The sequence below is a fragment of the Equus caballus genome, chromosome 6, assembly GCF_041296265.1.
Source record: "Equus caballus isolate H_3958 breed thoroughbred chromosome 6, TB-T2T, whole genome shotgun sequence".
NCBI lineage: Eukaryota > Metazoa > Chordata > Mammalia > Perissodactyla > Equidae > Equus > Equus caballus.
Window position 1 is genome coordinate 83,463,936 of NC_091689.1, and position 24,455 is coordinate 83,488,390.

The following is a 24,455-nucleotide window of genomic DNA, read 5'->3' on the forward strand; positions in this document are numbered from 1 at the left end:
AGTCACTGTGAGAGTGATTATCTCTTCAAACATCAAACATCAACATCGATTAAGGACCAGGAAGGCAGAAAAGAGCAAATATCCAATAGAGAGGAAACCTACAACTTGAATTTTAGGTATTAAGAACTAGAATCAACTAAAGGTCTATCTTTTGATACTAACGAGAAGCCCTTTTTTTCAAATAAAAGTTTGGTTTAGCTTTGAGTAGATCAGGTAATTACTGTTGACACTTTGTGGTTCTTTAATTTTTCTCTCTGGAATGAATGATGCATAGTTGAATTCTCACTTTCAGGGGCTCTGGGGATCCTGGCAAAAAGAAACAGCACATTTGCCACATCCAAGGCTGTGGCAAAGTATATGGCAAGACCTCACACCTCCGGGCACACTTGCGCTGGCATACGGGCGAGAGGCCATTCATGTGCACCTGGTCATACTGTGGGAAACGCTTCACACGTTCTGATGAGCTGCAGAGGCACAAACGCACACACACAGGTGAGCTGAAGCCTGAGGAAGGAAGAAATAGTAATAGACCATAGACCAGAATGGATAGACTACAAAATGTACCTATGAAATAAAAATTTCTGAGCAACTTAAGTTTGAAACTGAATGTGTGGTTCACAAATGGAATTGGAATTAATCTGGAAACTGTTAAGAAGGAAGGAGGTAGGTTTTGAGTGGGATTTTCAAGGAGGACTGTGACCCCATTAGTCTTCTTAGTCTCGTCCTGCCTTAACTTTCCTGCTGCATTCCCTCCTGTCTGAGGACTCCCAAACCTTTACCTATATTTATTCCCCCAAAAAGCAAAAGATACCAGCTTTGTCTTGGTTCTATCACCTTCTAAGATGGTCTTGTTCTACCTAATATAGTTTGAAAGCAGTGAATTGGACAAAGTACCCCTACTTCCTGAGATGTCAGTTTCTTATGTCCTTTCTCTTCCTTTACCTAGGTGAGAAGAAATTTGCCTGCCCTGAGTGTCCCAAGCGCTTCATGAGGAGTGACCACCTGTCAAAGCATATCAAGACCCACCAGAATAAGAAGGGAGGCCCAGGTGTAGCCCTGAGTGTGGGCTCTTTGCCCCTGGACAGTGGGGCAGGTTCAGAAGGCAGCGGCACTGCCACCCCTTCGGCCCTTATTACCACCAATATGGTAGCCATGGAGGCCATCTGTCCAGAGGGTATTGCCCGACTTGCCAACAGTGGCATCAACGTCATGCAGGTGGCGGATCTGCAGTCCATTAATATCAGTGGCAATGGCTTCTGAGATCAGGCTCCCAGGGCCAGAGACATATGGGCCATACCCATCAACCCTGGGTGCAAGGTAGCATGGGTCCAAGAGACATGTGGGAGAGAGAGCCATGAGGCATTAAAATGCATGGTGGTGGGAAGAATTAGGGGAGGGATACAAGAGAAGAAATGGGGTCCTGGCACCCACCTATATCATCAGTACCTCCTTGAAGTGGGAAACATTAGTGAAAATTCTGTTGGTGCCACCTTTGATGAGAATTTGTTTGACCCCAAATAGTTTCTTCTTACACTTCTTACCCCAGCATCCCCTTCCTGCGTTTCCCTTCTCAGCTCCCCCATGATGGATCCCCCCCTTTTCCTAAAGCCATCATGCCTTGATAAATATATATGATCATTGAAATACTTTTTAACAAAAAACAGATTCTATATTATATATATATATATATATATATATAAAAGATATATAGAGATGCATTTGCAGGGGTTGGCTGGGAGGAGGAAGGAGACCATTCTGTGACCAAAATACCTTGGTCATTTTTTTTACATTGCCTTATTTCTTTATGGCTGAGCCTTGTTGTGACACATCAAGCTTTTCTATAGATGTTGTCTTGGCTTCCCACCAGATTAAGATTCATTTGCTCTGCTTTTAGTTTATATATACATACATAATGTTTTCCTTTCTTAATTTTATCTTTTTATTTGGGATCAGCTTCTCGCACTCCTTTTCTGACTCACCCCTCTCTGTCTCCCTTTCTCTCACCTGATCACTTCATGTTTTGTTTAAGTAGTGATCCCTGGGTGAGGAACATCTGTCAGCCTTTTAAAGTCCTTATTCCCAGCAGCAGAATGGAGAAGCCTTGAAGCCCAGGCTGATGCTTGAGATAGCTATGGAGGGAGTGTTCAAAATACTACTGACGCAGGCACCCTCTTGGCGCTGGAGAGTCACAGACACCTCTCTTCATTAGCTATTCTAAGCATTAAGAATCAGAAGTCTTTCTACAGAATTGTACAACAGACCTTTTGAAGGTTATAATCTGGGATCAGTTTGTATAAACTGTCAAAAGATGGTAAAATAATAGGTAGGGGCTTTCAGTAGGAAAATGATGTGCTCAGAAGCAGAAATGACTCATAGTAGTCCAGTTCAGGCGTTAGTGGAGTATTTGGACTTTTATACAGCTGTCTTCCAAGGTAACTCTAAGCTTTGATGTGTAGACTTCTGAATTTACATTCTGAAAGGAAATAACGCTTTCTCTTTTGAACCGTGCCCAGTAGTTTCTTTCCCATTATGTTATTAGGGAGCATCAGCCAATGAATCTGTTCCAGGTTTCCATTCTGCAGACTCCAGAGCATGTACTAGTGGCAAGGCAGTGGTTCTTCGATCCTTTCCCTTAACTCTTCCTTGGGTGGTTCCTAAGGGAAAAGGAAGCACACGATCATGGGAATGATAGCCCAGAACAAAAAGAAATCTTGTCTTACCACTGTGGTTTATAGGAGAGATCAGGAGAAGCCATCCTGCTTTCTCCATGGCCTGATTCCTGAAGAGACTGATCCAAAAATTATAGCGGCAGGGAACTCTTAGTGCGTTTGGCACTGAGATTTAAATGCAACCAGACTTGTCCTCAAGGCCCAGCCATTAAAACATTGTCTCTCTTGACCTTTTGGTAACTTGTCAGAGAGCTTTTCACTGTGAGGAAGTGTGGAAATGGCTGTGTGTATGTGTGTAATCTGTTAGGTTGGGGATAGGTTTTCTGTTAGCCAATACTAAAAGAGACCTGCAATAAAAAATTACCCTGATCTGATAGAAAGCGAAGTGTTTGTGTATGACTGTGTGAATGTGTGTTTGTGCCTGTATATATCTACACACAGATGAGAAATTATATATGAAATTGTTGGAAAATAAATCAAATTCAGATCAAAATGCCTTTCAGGCCCATTACCTAGAAATCTATCTTAAAACCTGGGTATGTTCCTGAGGTCATTTCTTTGCTAATGATAAATTAGTTACAATTATGAATGGGGCATATTCTACTGCACTTTTAAAAAAAGAAACTATTTTTGTGTTTGAAAGTGAAACCAACATCCAGATCTATAGCAGAGTCCTAGTTCCTTTCGTAAATCTTTTTACCTTGACTACAAGTAGATGATGCTATGATTCTACTATATATTTTATATAAAATCTATCTAAATTAGGGTTTCGGTAAGTTTGTGTTGTTGTTTAACCTGAAATACAATGTGTTAATATTCTAAACAATAGTTCACTCCATTGAGTCCTTTCTCTGCAGACTTAATACTATTTTTAACACTCAGGAACTATTGTAAGGAACTCCCCCAGATCAAATTCTATTAATACTGAAGTAGAAGTCATCCATGCCCAGCCACTTACCACACCTTTTATTCCCACTGAAAGGCAGAACTCAGAACCTGTTATTTTATGTCTGTAATCATGTACATAGGCATCTTTTGGAGGAAGGGGGTAGGATAACTCAGTGGAGTGTGCAGTATTTTGCTAGAGCATTTCAAGGAATGGAATCTTCCCCAGTTTGAAATTATTAGATATAAACTAGCGTAATGATGCTGACGACTACAAGCTTTTAGAAGGTTATTTGATGGTATTTCTCTCTGGGATGGAATGCGGTTTACTCTCACTCCCCTTCATTAGCATTACTATGAGTGAATTTGTTGCCAGTTCTTTCGCTTGTCCTATTTCCTTCTCTCCAAGGAAGCTCTAGATCCAATATCTTGTTTGGCCCCTAAACTGAAGCAGCTTCTGCTTTTGTCTCCCAGCAGCAGTGAGCCACTCAGTCTTTTCCACAGGAAGTTAGGAGCCTACATTCCTTGAGTCAGGAGCTTTTTGCTGAAAATCCCTTTCGCTGAACTTGTGGCCAGCGGAAGTTAATGTAACTGACAGGCATATTGATTCTAAATTTTTTTTCATGAGTTGCTTTTTTATTTAATTTTTTTTAATGACCAAACCTTGTGGGGCGGGGGATGCCCAGAGGAGTGGTAATATTAAAGCACTCATTCCCTTCTCATTTCAGGTTGCCCATCCACATTCATCTGCTTATCATTGACAGTCTCACTTTCTACCCAGAGCAGTAACAACCCATGCCATCTTCCGTCAGGGACCTCCCAGCTGGTACCCTGTTTGTGGGTGCTATGCAGAACCCAATTTAATGGATATTTCTCAGCCTGGTTCAGAATAAATAGAACCTTTGATCCCAGAAAGTATAGAGAGTGGGGTAAAGATTATGATTGGGGGAGGGTTAGAGACAAAAGCTGTAAATTACTATGGCTGATTGATTTATTTCTACTATATACATATATATATATTTTTTGCTTTTGTATATCCTATATAGGAAACTAAGCATTGTATTTTTTTAACAAATCTGAGAAAGCACTATGAACTGCAGATGTTTGACTTTCAGAATATATTTTGTATTGTTAATATCTTCACATTGTGTGAATACTGGAAGCTGCAGATCTTTGCTAGGACGCAATAAATTTATATACTTTTTGAGGGATTCTTCTGGGGGTATTAATCAGGCCCCTGTTATGCTTTGGGGGGAGCCCTGGTGCTACTTGCTTAAAGTTTTCATTCAATTGTAAGTACCCTGATGCCTTTTGGACCTTGGGATCGGATCACACAAGTTTTGGAGATCCAGGTACCAAGGAAATGAGGATAGTCTAGCTGCCTCAAATGAGGGGCCCTTTGCTTAGCTCTCCTTCCCCTCTTCAAAGCTGGGTAGCCTCTTGGGGTTGGGAGGAGAAATGTGAAATCTCAGAGTTTCATCTCCCTTAGAAGAGAGCCAGTAACTTATGTTCAAGGATGAAAGGTGGCAGCAGTAGCTTTGGGGAAGGGAGGAGGATATGGCACTTCTCCAACCCCGGAAAACATTGCTTTTGAAAACTGCTGATAAAATATGGGCAGGTTATTACTTTTGTTTGGGAGCTTGTGCTCTCTCTGGTGCCTCTCTTGGCTCTCCTCCTGGGGTACAGACCTCTTCTAGGAGGAAGAGCAGACCAGCTTTGAGGTTGACCTGTTTCTTTTCTTTGTCTGCCTTCCCTAAACACCAGCCCCCAGGAGGACGTTAAGCAGCCTTTGGTTTAAATTCCTACTCCCTCTTCCAGATTTGGCTCACTTGCCTTAGACTGAAGGCTGGGAAGGAAAAAAAAGGGGAGTCCCTGGCTTCATTCCTCCCTTAGGTCTTCTGCAGTAGAAGTTCCCCAAACCCAAAAAGATTTCCTGCACAACGCTTGTTTGAGAAAAATGAGTGTTTTCTCCCATTTTCCCCTTTCCTTATTATCAAACAGCCCCAGCCTGCCTTCTCCCTGCCAAGCCTGAGGTGTGGTGAGCTGTCCGTCAACTCCCTTCAGCATCGGAAAAAACGAGCCTGACAGATAGTGTTAAGCTGGGGCTGCAGGGAGCGAGGCCTTTGTTGATACCTCTCCTGGGGTGTGTGTTCTCCTCTGTCTCACCTTCAGGAATTACACTGTGCCTTCTCCACGGGGGAATGGGCTTCATCTACTCAGCCCTCCGCTTTCCCAGCAGCTGCTCTTGAACAGTGTGGACAGGGGCAAGTCTTCATATTTCTGATCACCCCTTTCTCCCTGTGGCATCCCATAGCCCTCATCTGGAGTCTAGGGCACAAAGACTCTGGGGAAAGACGGGGAAAATATACTGAGGTTGACCCCAGGAGACCACTTCCACACACCAATGGCAGCTGCCCCAGGGCCTGCTTCCTCTTCCGGAGTCTGTTATCCTCTGGGTGGGAGGAGCGGTGCTCCAGTCTCTGGTGCCTAAAACAAGTTTCTCTCTTAACACTGGCGATAACCAGTCTCCATACCACTGTTGCCTTTTTAAACCTCTTAACGATCTCATGCTGTGTTTGTTGTTGGTTCCAATCCGATTATCACCAGGGCTGTGTGGGGAAAATACTTTTAAATGCTCTCTCATCTTTCTTGCTCTTTTTCCCCCTGATCTTGTGTATGTATGATGCTAATCTCTTGTCTTTTAGTTTCTTCCTGCTCTTTTGTATCTTCCCTTCTTGTCTCTCCCCTTACCTTTTGTCTCTGGGTGTTGGGGGGCTTCTTTTTTTTTTTTTTTTTTTTTGCCTTTTTGTACAAAGATTAGTTTCAATGTAGTCTGTAGTAGCTCCTTTGTAAACCAATTAAAAAAAGTTTTTTTAATAAAAAGACATGTCTCTGGTGTGTTGAGAGGGTTGGGAATGGGAAGAATATGGTTATAACTTTATATACTGAACCCAACATGTTTCCAGCTGCAGTGTTGTGCTCCCATACATGTTAGCACAAATGCCCTACACTTAACTCTCAGGTAAACAGTTTCATGACCAGATCAGTATGCCAAGACTATATTAGAAATGTGGGGGACCAAGAGAAACGGGCAGCTCCAACCTTTTTTTTTTACATAAACTCTTTTGGAATATTTTTTAAAGGAAAGTTGCAAAAATAGTAGAGAATTTCCGTATACCCCTTACCCCATTCTTCCCATTGTTAACATATTATCATGGTACATGTCAAAATTAAGAAACTGACATTGGTGTGTTATGTTAGCTCAACCCCAGCCTTTATGGGTTTCACCAGGTTTTTTTTTTATTAAAGATTGGCACCTGAGCTAACAACTGTTGCCAATCGTTTTTTTCCCCTGCTTTTTTCTCCCCAAATCCCCCCAGTACATAGTTGTATATTTCAGTTGTGGGTCCTTCTAGTTGTGGTGTGTGGGATGCCGCCTCAACGTGGCCTACTGAGCCATGCCCATGCCCAGGATCTGAACCCTGGCCCGTCGAAACAGAGTGCGCGATCTTAACCACTCGGCCACGGGGCCGGCTTCATGTATATTTATTTTATACTTGAGTTATAATCTAATACTACATTATTTTTGTTGCTCACATTATCCCAGCTTTGGGCCGTTGAAAGGGCCATTGAAAGCCCTTTCAGGTTGGCTCCTGTGTCCCTTTGATATGTCTACATTCTTTTAGTTTTTTGAGCACGTTCTTATTTTCTAATATACAAGATGCTTCAGGCTCATTGTGTATATTCCCTGCCCCAGCCCTCGGATCAGCTGTTTCTCCAAGCAACTTTGGTTCTTTTTATTGGAGAATGGCATTTAAAAACCAAAATCTATCCCCAACATATTTTACATTCAGTTAATACCATCCTGTGTCTAACATGGTTGAGTCTGGATTGTGGCCCTAAAATTGAGGTTATTCTTGAGACTCTCCAGTTTCCCATCAGCTGATGGCTCCACTTCCCTTCCTACCTTTACAAGAATTCTTGGTCAATTGTTTATGCTATGGCTACCAGCATTCTCAATTATTTTGCTCATTTAACTCCCTGTGTCTCCTTTGTCACTCACTCAGCCATGAATTAAGAGCCATTTGATTTCCTTATGTAGCCATTAACAATATAACATTTTAACATTTGACTTTATTGGAGTTTTTTTGTTTTGGGCGGCATTTTTGTTTGTTGGTTTTTATGGGGTTTTTTTGGTTTTGCAGCATTAGCTAGGTCTTTAATAGTTGTGGCATCTATTCATTCGGTAAACATTTATTGAGTCCTTACTATGTGCTGAGTACTAAGCTAGGTTGAAGATAAAAAGTGAAGTAAGCTAGGCCCTCCCCCCAAGTACTTCGTGGTCTTGGAGAGTGAGACAGATGCCGTTCACTGCAAGTTTCCCAGTGCTGGCCCCATTTTTCAGCAGATGATTTGCTTTCTATTTGTTGGAGAAAATGGAAGCATGGATTTCCTCAGACTTCTCTCTCCTCTCCCTACAAACATCTATGTATTCACCAATACCAATTTACCCCCTTCTCTCTTCTTAGCAGAGAAATACTATTTTTGCTTTGCAAGGCCAACTCTGCCACTTGTGCTCTCAGCTCACTTTCATTTTTGTTTTTGTTTTGATGATATTTTCTCCTTTCAGCCTCTCCTGGGTTCCCTTTTGTCAGAGTATGAGCATGCTCAAATCCCTCCCCTCCCCGCATTTTGAAAAACCTCTACTTCTAAAGCTACTGACCTAGTTCTTTCCATTTCCAAAGTTAGTGAAAGTAGTTTACACACAAGTTTTCTCTTCTTTTATTCACCCCTCAGGCCACTTTGTTCAGCACCTATCATTTGCTAAATTGGTTCTTGGAAACATCAGCAAGCTGGTTGCCAGCTCCAGTGGTCTTTCAGTCATTAGTCCCAGAACTCTCTGCAACAACGTGCACCTTAGAGCTTGCTTCCCGTGGAGTGTGACACATGCTCTCCTGGTTCTCCTTCAACCTTTCTGACTACTCTTTAGTCTCCTTCAGAGTCACCTCTGTCCCTGTCTTGTGTCCTTTCCTTACTCTACTTTTCACCTCCTTAAACAAGTTGCATCCACTCTTTAGTTATTACATACGTGTTGGTTGCTCCCAAATCTTGAACCCTGACTTTTCTCTCAACCTGGCAGCCTGCTTACTGGACAGTTTCATCTAGATGTCCCACAGATCACTCAAACTAAACATGTAAGAAGGGGAAATAATCCTTCGTGTTCTCCACCTCACTTAATACTATTACTGCTGGGCCAGCCCCAGTGGCCTAGTTGTTAAGTTCAGCACGCTCCACTTCAGTGGCCCAGGTTCGGTTCCCAGGCACAGACCTACACTACTCGTCTGTCAGTGGCCATGCTGTGGCAGCGGCTCACATACAAAAAGATTGGCAGTGTATGTTAGCTCAGGGCGAATCTTCCTGAGCAAAAGAAATAAAAAATATGAAACCTCAGAATCATCTTTTAGTTCTCCTTTTCATCTACCTACATTTGATTACCACTCCTGCCAGCATTACCAATATAATACCTCAATTTTTCCCTTTTTTATTTTTATTTCCATTGTCCTGGTACTCACCTTGGCTACCACTTAGGTCTTGAAACTGATCTCTCTGCTTCTTGTCTCCCTGAGCTGCAGTCCTCCATCTTTCACGTTGCCACCAGACCCCTAGCTGAAATCTTTTGCTTTTAGGAAAAGTCTAAGCTCCTTGATATAGAATTGGAAACCTTTCCAATCTGGTCCCAGTCTATCTCTAGAGTGCCTTTCTGCTTCCTATCTCATACCCCTTTCTCCTGCTCACTCCCCCTGCCCCCAACACACATACTTTGGGTTGATGACTCTGTGCCTTTATTCTTGCTGTTCCCTTTGCCTGTAACAGTCACCCTCCTTTTACTTGGTTTCAATGTAGTTACCTTTGAGACAATTTAACTATCCTTTTGTCTGTGAAATCCTCCAGGCCCCTTTCTTCCCTTGTCTTCTCTGCCCTAGACAGAATTAGCTTATTTGATCTTTCTGCTCGTATAGCTCCTTGCTCATACCCCTAGTCTGACACATAACTTTCTCATTGCTTGTTGATATATCTTCTGGCCTTTCTAGACTATGAGTTCCTAGAAGGCAGGAATCACACATATCGGTGTAGGCCCAGCATCTAAAGAAGTAAAACCCTTTTAAGACCGAGACCTAATAGATATTTTCTGAGTTGAATGAAAAAACAACTTGCTTTATCCCTGTAGACAGTGGAGTCAAAAGTAAATTATTGGGCCACTGCAGACTAATCAGGGGATCCTAATGAAGATCTTGTGTAGGTAGAATCTAGGAAGACTTTATTCCTATGCTGAGGTCCTGTCTCAGGACCTTCCTAATCCCTCAGCTCAGATTCTTACTCCATCACCATTTCAGCTCTAAAGTCTGACTGACCAGAGCAGGTATAGTTCCCAGTAACCTGACTGGAATGTTTCTGTCTTTGAGAGGAGTAGTTATCCAAGGCTTTGGGTGAGGAGACTCTGCCTTCCTGCCTGATCCTTACCTCGCTCCTCTCTGGAGGAGATAGTCTCCTGAGACACTCCAGACACAAGAAGCTATTTGACCTTCACCCCCACCCCCTCCCCACCGAGTTATCTGATCTGGGAGCTGGTGAAAGAAGAGAGCTGTAACTAAGTACAGCATTCCACCTCACTGGCAGGGCCCTGCAGACTCCCAGAAGGGCCCATGGAGGGATGGGCAGTTGTCCATCTGCCTCTAGCCCTGGTCATTCCTCCAGCTGCTGCTTTGCAATTCCTGGAGCTTTTACTCTCTCCTTTGCACAGGCTCCCCAAGAGAAAGGCTCCAGAATCACAGAGTCAGTACTCATACCTACATCCCTGGTCTAAGCCAGACCATTTCCAGAAAGGGTTTCCAGGCAGTCACCAGGGGCACAGAAGGCCAGGAAAACAGGAAACTGGTCCCCTCTGACTAATTCTCATGGGAGCCACCTGCTCACAGGTGTGGAAATGATTACCTATTACTGTAGTTTCTCTCTCTGGGGAACAGTCTGGTAGAGTTGGCCTCCTGTCTCTCTATAGCAGCTCAAGTTATAGACCTGTCCTTCCATCTCCGTGCTGACATTGCCTTTACACACCCTGTGCCCTCCCTTCACATTTTGCAGTCCCTGCAGCTTGATAGATAATAGGGGGTGTACTAGGATATTAGTTGTTGGCGGGAGGCCCTCTCTACCCCCTCACTGCGCCCTGACTTTCTCCCATGTCTACTGACCTCTGGTGGTGATAGTTTGAACTGTACCTTTCCTTTCTAGTTAGTGGCCTGCTGGCAAGTAATGGTGCATATTTTCTCAATAATCCAAATTCAAATATTCAAATACTGTATTAAATGGAAATTTTTTTTAAAAGATTTTATTTTTTTCCTTTTTCTCCCCAAAGCCCCCCGGTACATAGTTGTATATTCTTTGTTGTGGGTCCTTCTAGTTGTGGCATGTGGGACACTACCTCAGCATGGTTTGATGAGCAGTGCCATGTCCACGCCCAGGATTCGAACCAACGAAACACTGGGCCGCATGCAGCGGAGCGGGCGAACTTAACCACTCGGCCACGGGGCCAGCCCCTAAATGGAAATATTTTTATTGCCAAATTTTGTATTTGTTTTCAGGCATCATGACATAATGCAAAGAACAAGGCCTGGGCTTTAGCGTCAGACTTACCTAGTTCAATCCTAGCTCTGCTGTTTCCCAGCAGAGTGACCTTGGCCAGGTTACCTAAGCTCAGCTTGCTTACCTATAAAGTGACGATAATAATAAATATCTCGAAGGGAGAATTAGGTGAGATGATTGTACAATGCATAGCCCTGGATGTGCTCTAGCACGGAGGTGCTCAATAAAACTTTGTTACCTTCTCAATAATGGTGATTTGTTCAGTGTCTGAGTCAATGTAATTTTTAAAATTTTGGTAACATAAGATTTACCATTATACCCATTTTCAATGTGATTTTTTTTTTAAGATTTTATTTTTTTCCTTTTTCTCCCCAAAGTCCCCCGGTGTATAGTTGCATAATTTTTTTAGTTGTGGGTCCTTCCAGTTGTGGCATGTGGGACACCACCTCAGTGTGACCTGATGAGCAGAGCCATGTCCACACCCAGGATCTGAATCGGTGAAACCCTGGGCCATCGAAGCAGAGTGAACAAACTTAACCACTAGGCCACGGGGCCGGCCCCAATGTGACTTTTTTTGTACTGTGAGAAATTTTATGTAACTGTTTTCTGATTCTTGAGTTTGAAAAATGAGGTCTGAGTATGGGCTGTGAAGCCTCTCTCTGCCCAGGGAGCTGCATATCTAAACCCTGAAAATACGAGATCTTGGACACAGCTGAATGGCTCTGAGCACTTGACTTCACTGGGGTTTCCAGCCTGGGAAGGGCTGACAGGATCCAGCACTTTTCTCCAGGGTCAGCAAAGGGCAGAGGTTTGAAGTTAGGCATCACTGGGTTCTCAGCTGGGCGTCCAAGGCCCCCTCCTCCCACTTTGCAGAGAAAAGAGGAGGTGGCTGAAGAGAGAAGGATATGAGATTGGTTCTTTGCTCCTCCCTGTCTCTCCCTGCTTTTCCCCACACCCATCCTCTCCCCCACAGCGGCCGTCTCCCCCACAGAGACTGGGAAGACAGAGGGGGGCGGAGTTGGGGACTGAGGGATCAGAAGCCCCACAGTGCCCCATATCTGAAGGAAGCTCTGGCCAGGGGCAGCTGTGCTGGCTCATGCTTCCCTCCTGCTGCTACCTCCTTCAGCATGATGCTGGGGACTCTGGGGCTTTGGGCACTGCTTCCTACAGCTGTGCAAGGTAAGTGTCTACAGGGAGGGGAAGGGTCTTTCCATCCACCTATTGAGGGAAAGGGGCATTTGAAGCAGCAGCCACCCCCCTGGAAGAGTGGTAAGTGGGGTGGGTGAGTAAGGACGAAGGGTAGAGCCATGTGTCCCCATGGTGGAGGTCAGGTTCCAGGCCTCTGCTGACCCTGTTTCCTCCTGTGGCTTTACCATGCTGGCCCTTGGATACGAAACATGTTTTGTCTCTCCTTTTGGCTGCTGTTTTTCCCTTGCATTCACTCCCATCTTGAACCCTCCCCTCTCCTCATCCTGGGCTGCAGCACCCCCAAGCACACGGACCTGTGTGTTCTTTGAGGCCCCCGGCGTGCGGGGAAGCACAAAGACACTGGGGAAGCTGCTAGATGCAGGACCAGGGCCCCCCAGGGTTATCCGCTGCCTCTACAGCCGCTGCTGCTTTGGGATCTGGAACCTGACCCAAGACCGGGCACAGGTGGAGATGCAAGGTGAATGGCAAAGTATATAGCAGGTGATAGCTAGGGTGGGAGACAGGTAGATCCTGGGTTGGGGGTGGCAGCTGAGGGAAAGGAGGAGAAATGGAATGTATGGAGGAAAAGAAAAGCCCATATGAGATGGAAGGGATGGATGTCTCTGATAGAGGAAGGATTTATCATCTCTGTTCCCAGACCCCATTATGCACCCTCTCTCTCTTTCTTTCTCACTTTTTCCCCTTCTCTTCTCTTCTCTTCTCCGAATCCCACCCCATCAGGATGCCGAGACAGTGATGAGCCAGGCTGTGAGTCCCCCGATTGTGACCCAAGCCCCCGAGCCCACCCCAGCCCCAGCTCCACTCTCTTCACCTGCTCCTGTGGCACTGACTTCTGCAATGCCAATTATAGCCATCTGCCTCCTCCAGGGAGCCCTGGCACTCTTGGCTCCCAGGGTCTCCAGGCTGTCGCAGGTAGCCACCCGGGGTGCTGAAGCTGGGTGGGGGCTGGGGCCCAGGTTAGGATGAGAAGTAGAACCAGGGCCAGTTCTCACCCTACCTCCCCACCACCAAGCTTCCCTCCTCCTGGCCTTGAGAAGTTGGTTGCCCTGGTGACTGGGAGATAAGGGGGCTTGTGACCAGAGTGGGGGTGGGTCTAGAAGCAAGTCCTCCAAGGAGGGAGAGAGGAGCAGAGATTGGATTTGGGGCAGAGCTCATCCAGCCTGCATTCTTGCCTTAACGTCCAGGTGAGTCCATCTGGATGGCGCTGGTGCTGCTGGGGCTGTTCCTCCTTCTGCTGCTGCTGCTGGGCAGCATCATCTTGGGTATTAATCTGCCCCATCCCTCCCTTGTAACCCCAAGAAACTGCCCCAAAGCTCTGACCCCCTCCAGGCTCCCCTGACCCCATGGTTCTGAGATCTCTACAGCCTGACCCCCATTAACTCCCGCAAAGCTCCCTTCCCAGTCTCCATGCCTGTGCACCCTGAGCCTAGGCTTTTCTCTGCCCTAGTCCTGCTACAGCGAAAGGCCTCCAGAGTGCGAGGTGGGCCAGAGCCAGAGCCAGAGCCAGACTCAGGCAGAGACTGGAGTACAGAGCTGCCCGAGCTGCCCGAGCTGTGCTTCTCCCAGGTGCCCGGGGAGGGAGGGAAGGGTCCCTTAGGCACTCCCAGAGGGTGTGTCGGGAGGAAGCCTGGCCCTCGTACCAGCTAAGGCCTGCACCCAGCGCCATGTCCCCATCAGGTCATCCGGGAAGGAGGTCACGCGGTGGTATGGGCTGGGCAGCTGCAAGGAGAGCTGGTAGCCATCAAGGCCTTCCCCCTGAGGGCTGTGGCCCAGTTCCAAGCTGAGAGAGCATTGTACGAGCTGCCAGGCCTACAGCACGACCACATTGTCCGCTTTATCACTGCCAGCAGGGGGGGCCCTGGCCCCCCGTCCTGTGGGCCCCTGCTGGTACTGGAACTGCACCCCAAGGTGAGGGCCAAAGAATGTCTACATGTGTGTTTGCCTGCGTGTGTATGTGGATGGGGCTGGATGGCAGCTGGGCCCTGCCCACACTTACTCTTCTGCTTTAGATTTCCTCTTCTCTAAAACATTAAACACGACTTTTCTTGTTTTTTCTTTTTTATTACACAAGCAATACTTGCTAATATTTTTAACTCATAATATATAGATAAGGAAAGGGAGAAATCAAAACAATTCATATTTCCAGCCTTAAAGAAAGCCCTTGTTAAAGAAATACCTCCAGGCCTAGCCCTCCAAACTCATTCATATATTCACTCAACAAATATTTATGAACTGTCTGTCAGGCACTGTGCTGAGTGCTAGGAAAAACACACCTAGTCCCTGACTTACAGATTTTACTGGGTAGTGGAGGAGACGGAAATGGATCAGGTAAACAGAAAAATAAGAGTCATCTGTCAAGCGTGTTAGGTGCTGAAAGAAAGGCCATGGTAGTGTAAGAGAGGAACGAGGAGTCAGGACTTGAGGGCAGGACGGTGAGCAGTAGAGTGAAGAGGAAGAGGTAGGCAGGGGCCGGGACACACCCCATCTTGTGGGCCTACTCAGGACTCCGCACCCCACCGGCACCTGCAGCTCCTCCTCCTCTGAAATCTTTTTTTTTTTTTAAAGATTTTATTTTTTTCCTTTTTCTCCCCAAAGCCCCCCAGTACATAGTTGTATATTCTTCATTGTGGGTCCTTCTAGTTGTGGTACATGGGCCGCCGCCTCAGCATGGTTTGATGAGCAGTGCCACATCCGCGCCCAGGATTCGAACCAACGAAACACTGGGCCACCTGCAGCGGAGCGGGCGAACTTAACCACTCGGCCACGGGGCCAGCCCCTGAAATCTTGAATTCTGGAAAAGAATCCTCTTTGACCATGTGCCTCACTGCCCAGCTGAAAAATCACTGCTTTTCTGGTTTTGTTTGTTTAACTTTCCTGGCGCACTGAACGTGCTCAGCGTCTGTTGAATGAGGAACTCTATTGCTCCCTTCCCTCCAACTCTCACTTGCTCCCCACCTGCTGCTCTCTTACCCGACGGCCCTCCCTGTCTGGCCGCTCTGCCATGCAGACCTGACACCTCAGGCCAGGTGGTTCACGAGCGGTGCCCCTGCTTAGCTCGCCTTCCCTTTTTTGGTTCTGTCTTTGTCCTGAGTTGTCTGAGACAGTGTGATATGGTTAATAGTGAGTGACGCTGGAGTCAGACTGCTTTGGTTCATGCTCTACTTCCCTCTGGCCAAGTGACTTCCAGCCAGTTTACTTAGCTCTCTCGCAAGCTCCTCTGTGAAATGGGAGTGACAGGAGTACCTGCCTCCTAGGGTTGTGAGGATTACAGGAGGCCTGGCTCACAGTTAGTGCTCAGGACCCTTAACCTAGAGTTACTATTTCTCCTGTCCATCTGTCTGATGCATGTTCTCACTCCTCCTCTGCCTGTCTTGGCCTGGCTGTGTCAGTGTGTCAGTCTGCTGGGATATGCAGGGTGTGTCTGTCAACTATCTCTGTTCCCTGAGGTAGATCAGTCACCTCCAGTTTTGTGTGTCCCCCTCTTCTCTCTGCTTTTCCCCAGGGATCCCTGTGCCACTACTTGACCCAGCACACCAGTGACTGGGGAAGTTCCCTGCGGATGGCACTGTCCCTGGCGCAGGGCCTGGCGTTTCTCCATGAGGAGCGCTGGCAGGATGGTGGGTGAGCTGGGAGCAGGGAGCCATGGGAGTCAGGAGTCACACTGCTATGTTTCTGATTCTCCCTGAGCTTGAAGGGGAAGGATTGGGTCAAAAAAGAGAGCAAGAGGATCCATGTCCTTTCAACCTTGGCTTCTCCCACAGGCCAATATAAACCAGGTATTGCCCACCGAGATCTGAGCAGCCAGAACGTGCTCATTCGGGAGGATGGGTCGTGTGCCATTGGAGACCTGGGCCTCGCCTTGGTGCTCCCTGGCCTCACTCAGCCCCCTGCCTGGGCGCCTACTCAACCCCGAGGCCCAGCTGCCATCATGGAGGTGAGTACTCTGGATCAAGGTGAGGCCCAGGATGATGGTGGCAGTGCTGATGAAGATGTGCCCGTTGCCGTGGCAACAGTGCAGCAGTACTGCCAGTGTTTGCGGAGGACATTGCTGAGTCTGTAGTTGGGGAAATGTTCACGGATCAGTGTTGTGGTAAGGGTTGCCAGGGAGATGATTCTTGGCCCTTCACACCTTGCTCTCCAGGCTGGCACCCAGAGGTACATGGCGCCGGAGCTCTTGGACAAAACTCTTGATCTACAGGACTGGGGCATGGCCCTCCGGCGAGCTGATGTCTATTCTCTGGCTCTGCTCCTGTGGGAGATCCTGAGCCGCTGCCTAGACTTGCGGCCTGGTAAGGATGGGTGCTACAGTCCCCGCTCCGGCCCCCCAGGATGTCTCACCCACCCATTACAGATACATCTACCTCCTGACCCAGGAAACCCTGCCCTTCTCCCCCATGGCCTTCCTATAAGGGAGGCACCCTAGGGGTAACTGACACCTAGCCCCATGTGCCTTTCTGCAGACAGTAGACCACCACCCTTCCAACTGGCTTATGAGGCAGAGCTGGGCAGCACCCCCACCACCTGTGAGCTGTGGACCTTGGCAGTGGAGGAGAGAAGGCGCCCCTACATCCCATCTACCTGGCACTGCTTCGCCACAGTAAGAGGCCACAGGCTGGTGGGCTGGGGATCTGTAGAGTCTGGGCATGGTCTTTAAGGACTTGTCTGCCAGGACCAGCCCATCTAGTCCTAGCTCCTCTCATCTCTCACCACTCCTAGCTCGTGTTCAGCTGGAGCTGGGCAAATTTGCTCTGTACCTCAGTTCATCTTCTTCCACCATAAGTCTCACACAGCCCATCCCTGAAACACAGCCTTCCTCCTGCTCAGTCTTGCCTAGTCTGTCTCTCTTCTCCCCACCATCGGTTAGCCCTGTTCCTCAGTCCCCTGCTCCAGGAAGCCCTCCTTGGCTTTGCTTCTGCCCTGAGATCTGCCCCCAAGATGGCTTCTCTTCTGGTATACTGGAGCCCAACTTTCAATCCAAGAAGTCGTCATTCTGTCCTACATGTCTGTGTTTCTGCTATGACCCAATAAAGCCAGTTCTAGGTATAAAGGGTGAAAGCAGTGGCCTAACGTTGAAATTTCAGGGGTCTGCACAAACAGCTTCTTAACACGAAGCCCCTTCCTCTGTTATGGTCTGAAATTTCCACTGCACATGTATCTGCTGGGTTAGATAACTGAGGCCCAGGCATTGTTTGCAGAAGAGCCTGGTTGCCTGAGAGGAAGGAGAGTAATTTCCCTTTAGCACGTTAAGCCATCAAGCTGAATTAGCTCCTCAGAGGAAAAGGTGGGCCCTTTGGAAGGTACCTAGAGAACCTGTCTCATCCGGAACAAGATACAGAGGGCTGGATTTCAGTGAGGGGGAGGGCAGGGAGGCTCCAGACAGGATCAGAAGAGGGGTGTTGAAAATGGGAGTGGTGGACACCTTTTAATCCTGGGGTCCACTCAGGATCCTAGGGTCAAGCCTGCCTGCTGGTCATCTTCCTAGGACCCTGGTGGCCTGAGAGAGCTCCTAGAGGACTGTTGGGATGCAGACCCGGAAGCCCGGCTGACAGCTGAGTGTGTGCAGCAGCGCCTGGCTGCCCTGGCCCAGCCTCAGGAGGCCCACTCCTTCCCAGAGGGCTGTCCACCTCCCTGCCCAGAGGACTGCCTCTCAACTCCTCCCCATTGCCATTCTCCCTTGTAGGCCTCAGCTGAGTGGCTGCCATGTCCGTGTTCAGCAAGGCCCTTGTTCCAGGAATCCTCAACCTGCCTGTACCATTTCTCGTGTGTAAATATGCAGTTTATGTGTCATCTATGTATGTGCAAACGTGAATATGATCATATGCCCGTCGGCTCTGCCTCACCACTCCCCTTCCTACTTGCCAAATGCTTGGATTCTTCTGTGGACATCCAGTCCACTGCAGTTCTGACCAGTAACTGGGGATAGCCATGCCCAGGAGAGCGACAAAGTCAGCTTTCCTGACTCCACATTCTTGGACCTTCCTCCCTTCCTGTGACCCTGGGCTCCTCCTGTCTCTCTTCTCTTCCTTCTCCTCCACAAGGCTTTATTTGTTGGGATCTCATGCTAGGCACTGGGGAAAGAAGGATGAATACAATGAAATCGCTGCTCTAAGAGTACTCAGAGAACTACAGCTCACTTTGTTGGGGTCCCAGGGGAGTGTCCTCTCCTGAGGCTTGAGCAGGAAGGCCTCGCAGGGCACAGGATGCTTGAACTGGATCTTGAAGGAGAAAGAGTTTTCCACGAGTGTTGGGGGCAGTAGGGCATTCCTGGCCCAGGGAGGTATAGCACCACATGGTGTGGTAAGAAACTGTAAGTAACCTGGTAGCAAAGTGTAGGGCGTGTGGTGGGAGCGAGGTGGGGTGCTGTGGAGAACTGTAGATAAGGCCAGGTGTGTGAGCCTGCTGCAAAGGTCTTCCTTCATTTCTTTTTTTGTGTTTTCTCTACTGGCTTTTCTTTACCACCCCAGGCTCCTTGAACACTGGGCGCCCCTCAGGGTCAGCCCAGTTGCAGGTGTCTGGTTTATAGTCCTAGCTTAGCTTCTAGCTACCTGAGTGCTCTGGGGCGTGTTACTTCCTCCTTCTAGGGCTTAGGTTTCTCATTTGCCAAATAGGGTGTTGGAGGCCTCTGGTCTAACCAAAGAGTGATAGGAGGGCTTTGACTTCGCTACAACAGGATTGCTTCCTGCCCAGTGACCCACTAGCTCTACATCCTTCAGCAAGTTACTGAACCCCCAGAATCGCAGTTTTACCGTGTGTAAAGTACAGATAAAAACACCTCCCCTGCTTGCAGGGTCAACTCAGGGTGAAAAAGAAGCGGTGACAGGTCTCACGAAGCACCTGGCCTCAGTGGACACTCTGTAATGGTGGCAGTTGTGACTGACGCCTGTCTAGCTTGGTTGTTCTAGAGTTCCAGGATTAGCCTCTGGAAAGCCCATGTGCTCTCAAGCCCTGAGACTTCCTGCACACCCAGAGCTCTAGTTCTCTATGAGACTTCATCACTTGGATAGGCCGCCACTGCCTGGAACTACACACACCAAAATCCAAGCTCCTGCCCTCCCCTCACCACCAGGTCTGCCTTCCCCCCTTCCCCTGACTCTCAAAGTTACCCAGTTTCTCTTGGTCCTAGAGGATCCCAACAAGGAAGGTGTTCTTGCTCCTTCCTGTGGCCCCAGCTCATTGTACCCGTATCTCGTCAGTTTTTGAGTCCCACTGAGGTGGCATGGGCAGGGCCTGCTTCTGGGCACCATCTCCCTTTCCTTCTTCCTAAGCCTGGCAGGCCCCAACGACGGCAGTTGCTTCTTGGCTGCCTATTTTCCCCCCAGTCTAGGTTAAACACTGCTCTCTGAATAATCTTTTTTTTTTTTTTTTTGAGGAAGATTAGCCCTGAGCTAACTACTGCCAATCCTCCTCTTTTTGCTGAGGAAGACTAGCCCTGAGCTAACATCCATGCCCATCTTCCTCTACTTATATGTGGGACGTGTACCACAGCATGGCTTTTGCCAAGCAGTGCCATGACCGCACCCGGGATCCGAACCGGCGAACCCTGGGCGACCGAGAATTAGAATGTGCGAACTTAACTGCTGTGCCACCGGGCTGGCCCCTGAATAATCTTTTTTTTTTTTTTTAAAGATTTTATTTTTTCCTTTTTCTCCCCAAAGCCCCCCGGTACATAGTTGTGTATTCTTTGTTGTGGGTTCTTCTAGTTGTGGCATGTGGGACGCTGCCTCAGCGTGGTCTGATGAGCAGTGCCATGTCCGCGCCCAGGATTCGAACTAACGAAACACTGGGCCGCATGCAGCAGAGCGCGCGAACTTAACCACTCGGCCACGGGGCCAGCCCCGCCCCTGAATAATCTTTAAACATGACTTTCATTATCTTTTGCCTCTGCTCAACAGCCTACTTGCCTTTTTCATGACAATCCAATGAACACCGTTTATAGAGGAGGAAACCAAAGGCTCAGAGAAGTTTAGAAATGTGTCCAAGGTCACACAGTATTTAAATAACAGAGCAAGAATCTTCAGCCATTAAAAACTCTTCACAAAAAACACCATAAATTATTAGAAATGGATAATGTCTATGTAAAAAGAACATACAAACATATGCTGACAAGCATAAGGTTATGTTAAATAAAAAATAAACCTATGATCACAAGAAAATAAACAAATCCCAATAGAGGGACGTTTTACAAAATACCCAACCAGTACTCCTCAAAACTGTCCAGATCATCAAAAACAGAAAGTCTGAGAAACTATCACAACCAATAGGAGCCTAGGGAGACACAATGACTAAATATAATGTGATATCCTGGACAAGATCCTGGAATAGAAAAAGGACATTGGGTAAAAACTAAAGAAATCTGAATAAAGTCATGGAGTTTAGTTAATAGTTGTGAATCAATATTGGCTCATTAAGGTAACAAACACACTGTACTGGGCTGGCCTGGTGGCACAGCAGTTAAGTGCCACGTTCCGCTTTGCCGGCCCAGGGTTCGCAGGCTGGGTTCCCGGGTGTGGACATGGCACGGCTTGGCAAGCCATGCTGTGGCAGGAGTCCCACATATAAAGCAGAGGAAGATGGGCATGGATGTTAGCTCAGGGCCGGTCTTCCTCAGCAAAAAAGAGGTAGATTGGCAGCAGTTAGCTCAGGGCTAATCTTCCTAAAAAAAACAAAACAAAAACAAACACGCTATACTAATGTAAGATGTTAGCAAAAGGGGGAAGTGGGTATGAGGAATGTGAAAACTTTGTATTACCTTCTCAACTTTTTCTGTAAATCTAAAACTGTTCTAAAAAAATAAAGCTTATTGAAAAAAAAAAAAAGACTATGACCATCTCCATCGCATCAGAAAGGCCATAAATACAAAGAACAAGGGGAGGGTTGTGGTAAGTATTACAATGCCCACTTGCAGTGTTTTTGAGTGGGTGTGTTGTAATAAGTTGTACCGAAAGGATCACTAATATAAAAGTCAGAAAACCTAGATTATAGTCTTGGCTCTCCTAACTGTGAACTCCTAGAAAAGTTTGTTTATTTAATTTCCACAGGAAGTTGAATGAATGATTCCCTAAGTCGTTTCCAACCCCATAATTCCATGACTCTATGATTAAGTATTAAAGTCCCAGTTGCGAAGATTACTTCCCCAAATCCAGTGTTTGCCTGGTGTGATTTTGCCACAATTAGTGATTCCGTGCTCATGTGGATGCAATGTGCTTGTAAATAAACTTTCTAGAAACTTGAAAACATGAATCTGTGACTAGAGGTGGACTCATGGGATGGAAACTGTGTGGCTGAAGATTGGGGTGGTAGACAGCAGGAAGAAGACTGATTTTTTACTATCTACTTTTTTTCACCTCTTGAATTTTGAACTATATGCATTATTTGTGTATTAAAATTAAACATTTGCTTATTAATTTAAAAAGTCTATGCCTAGAAAAAAAGACTAGATGGTAATAAACCAAAATATTAACAATGGTGATTTTGTTTAGGTGATGGGATCAAAAGCAGTTTGCTTTTTCTTTCTACTTTTCTGTGTTTTCAAACTTTTCTTTAATTCTCGTGAATTCTTATAGAATTTAGAGAAAGCATGTAAACAAATTTACTATCCCCAGGAAATATTCCTTAAAAAGCCACATATGACTTCAGATTGCCCCCCTTTGGCACTTGTGAACACAACTTGTAGCATATTTTGTGCTTATTGACATGTTGTTTGCTGGTTATTTCATTAGTGAGCAGTATATTCTCACTAGACTATAACTGAAAGCGTGAAGGATGTGGAGAAACGTCGTTTATTTTCCTTGTAGTTCCTTTATGGCACGCAGTTCAGGCCTCTGCGTACAGCCTGGTGGACTGGATAGAGTCCTGGGTGCCTGACCCGGACCTGTCATTAACTAGGGTGGAACCTGCAAAAAGCCGCTTCTCCTTTCTGAACCTGGGTTTTGTCATCTGTTCAAGGAGAGTGCCATTCACTTTTGACGTGCTAAGGTATTTTCAATAAACGCTTCTTGACCAACAGACCTGCTAGGAAAAGGATGAAGAGCTCGTACAGTGACACACATTTGGTCCTGTGCCATGGTTTTATGTCTTCACCTACCTAAAGTCCTTAGAGAGCAAGGGACAGGTGTCTCATGCTGCTTTGCATTTCTATAGTGCCTGCTTCAGTTCTAGGGAAATATCTACAAAATCTTCTGTATCTTCAGCCTCTTCTCTGAATGTCTGCTTCACCTTCGCCCACCCATTAAAACGAACCTTGCTTTTCCTGAAGTGGTAGCTGTTTTTTCTTTCACACACCCTGGAGAAGAGGTAGATATTTTCCTTTCTGTCTGTTACTACTTCCAGACCATTTCTCCATCTCTGTCCTTCCAAAACCCAAGCTTCTCTGAAATACATGCCATCAGACCATGGCACTTGCTATCTCACCTCATTGTGATCACTTACAGACCTCCTGGTCACTCCTCTGTATTTGTTAAAGACTAGCATCTGGCTCAAAGTCTTTTTCTTTCTTTCACTCCTTTTGTCATCATTCTTGGTGTCTTCAGTCACTATGTAGATAATCTAATCCTTTGATGACCTTTTTACTTTCAACAGGATTTTCCTCCACTACCTAAGTCACCAAGATCTGTTTCAAGCATTCCACTTTCTGGATACCAACTCTTACCTTTTCAGCTCACTTACTCCAGGGAGCCTCCACTGAGACATCTAATCCATTGACCCCGCCATTTTTTCACTCTCCATCAAGTCCCTATGTCTTCTCTCCTTGCTCAGTTTATTTTCCATGGTCTATCACCACAGTCACTACCGTGCATACACTCTCAACAGCCTTGCCCTCTTTACCTTTCTCTTATACTTTCCAGGCAAATCCTAGCCCAAGTTAAATCCAGTTCTTCTATTCCACAGTTGTCCCATGCGTTGGAATTTAACTAGAGGAAACCGCCACCTGTGCTGACTGGTCTCCTTCTACATATATGGCCCACAAACTTCAAATGGGCCCTCTGTAATCCCACTGCATGGGATTATCCCACTGCAATGCCCAGTAATCCTACTGCAGGGGCCAGCCTGGTGGCGCAGCAGTTAAGTGTGCACGTTCCACTTTGGTGGCCCGGGGTTCACCAGTTTGGATCCCGTGTGTGCACATGGCACTGCTTGACAAGCCATGCTGTGGTAGGTGTCCCACATATAAAGTAGAGGAAGATGGGCATGGATGTCAGCTGAGGGCCAGTCTTCCTCAGCAAAAAGAGGAGGATTGGCAGCAGATGTTAGCTCAGGGCTAATCCTCCTCCTCAAAGAAAAATCCTACTGCAGCTCCCTGGTCAGTTCACTTGCCCACTTTCTGACATGACTATTTCTAATCTTATTCCCCCACCTCACTCTCAACTGATAACTTTGCTTGTTATTTCTCCGAAGGGAAAAAAAAATGGGAACAATCAGCAAAGAATGGTCACATCTTCCCACCATTAAATCTACCAATGCTTTTGCATCTGGACCTGTAGACTCTGCTTTCTCTCCTATTACAATAACAATAATAACCCATATATAGGGCTCTCTATATGTCCAGCATTGTTCTGAGCCCTTCACATATTTAAGTCATTTAATCCTCACTATGAATTAGGTGTGATTATTATCCCTTCTTTTGCAGGTGGGGAAATGGAGGCACGGAAGTTTCTTTTTAACTACCTTGTCCAGGGTCACAAAGCAAGTAGTCTGGCTCCAGAGCTCATTTTCTCTAGCACTATACTGCTACTGTCCTAAAGCCAGTGCCTCCACCCACAGACTGGAAGGCCTCTTCTTGGTCACTGAGGAACTTTGCTCCTTCACCTATCCCTTATTTCTCCAGCAACAGCAGTTTTTCTCTCTACTGGATTATTCTCATCAGTTCACAACAGGCTTTAAACTCTCCCATCTTACAAAGCCCTTCCTAGACTGTCTGGTCTCTTATGATTACTACTCCATTCTTTCGCTTCCTTATTTACCAAGACTCCTTGGAAGAATTGCTTTTATTTACTGTCTCCACTTTCTCACTTCTCATTCTCTCTTCTGTTTGTTTCAGGCAAAATTTTATCTTTA

At 46.6% G+C, this 24,455-nt stretch overlaps 2 protein-coding genes across 3 annotated transcripts in view; both read left to right on the forward strand.

Moving 5' to 3' along the window:
• Positions 1-2,503, forward strand: part of SP1 (Sp1 transcription factor) — a 38,053-nt gene extending 35,550 nt beyond the window's left edge. Inside the window, exons 5-6 of the mRNA XM_023643655.2 lie at positions 293-492; positions 947-2,503. Coding sequence (XP_023499423.1) covers positions 293-492; positions 947-1,260 — 514 coding nt within the window. The 3' untranslated portion in view covers positions 1,261-2,503. The remainder of the gene's footprint in view (positions 1-292; positions 493-946) is intronic.
• A 9,397-nt stretch (positions 2,504-11,900) lies between these two features.
• AMHR2 (anti-Mullerian hormone receptor type 2) lies at positions 11,901-21,217 on the forward strand. 2 transcript variants are annotated; one of them, XM_023643658.2, is made up of 12 exons: positions 11,960-12,371; positions 12,676-12,858; positions 13,122-13,148; positions 13,269-13,313; positions 13,586-13,663; positions 13,849-13,967; positions 14,079-14,309; positions 15,904-16,018; positions 16,163-16,335; positions 16,543-16,690; positions 16,862-16,998; positions 17,884-21,217. In XM_023643658.2, the coding sequence occupies exons 1-12, from the start codon at positions 12,098-12,100 to the stop codon at positions 18,079-18,081; spliced, it is 1,728 nt and encodes a 575-aa protein (XP_023499426.1). In that variant the 5' UTR covers positions 11,960-12,097; the 3' UTR covers positions 18,082-21,217. The 2 variants fall into 2 exon arrangements, with proteins under 2 accessions (XP_023499424.1, XP_023499426.1); XM_023643656.2 differs by having other exon boundaries at positions 11,901-12,371; positions 13,122-13,313.
• The last annotated feature ends 3,238 nt before the right edge of the window (positions 21,218-24,455 follow it).

Excerpts from the sequence above, each read along its gene's own strand:
- AMHR2 (XM_023643656.2), top strand. The coding sequence starts at position 12,098 with ATGAGATTGGTTCTTTGCTCCTCCCTGTCTCTCCCTGCTTTTCCCCAC. Across the intron at positions 12,859-13,121 it reads GGCACAGGTGGAGATGCAAG|GATGCCGAGACAGTGATGAG; the intron begins GTGAATGGCAAA and ends CCACCCCATCAG. Across the intron at positions 16,019-16,162 it reads TGAGGAGCGCTGGCAGGATG|GCCAATATAAACCAGGTATT; the intron begins GTGGGTGAGCTG and ends CTTCTCCCACAG.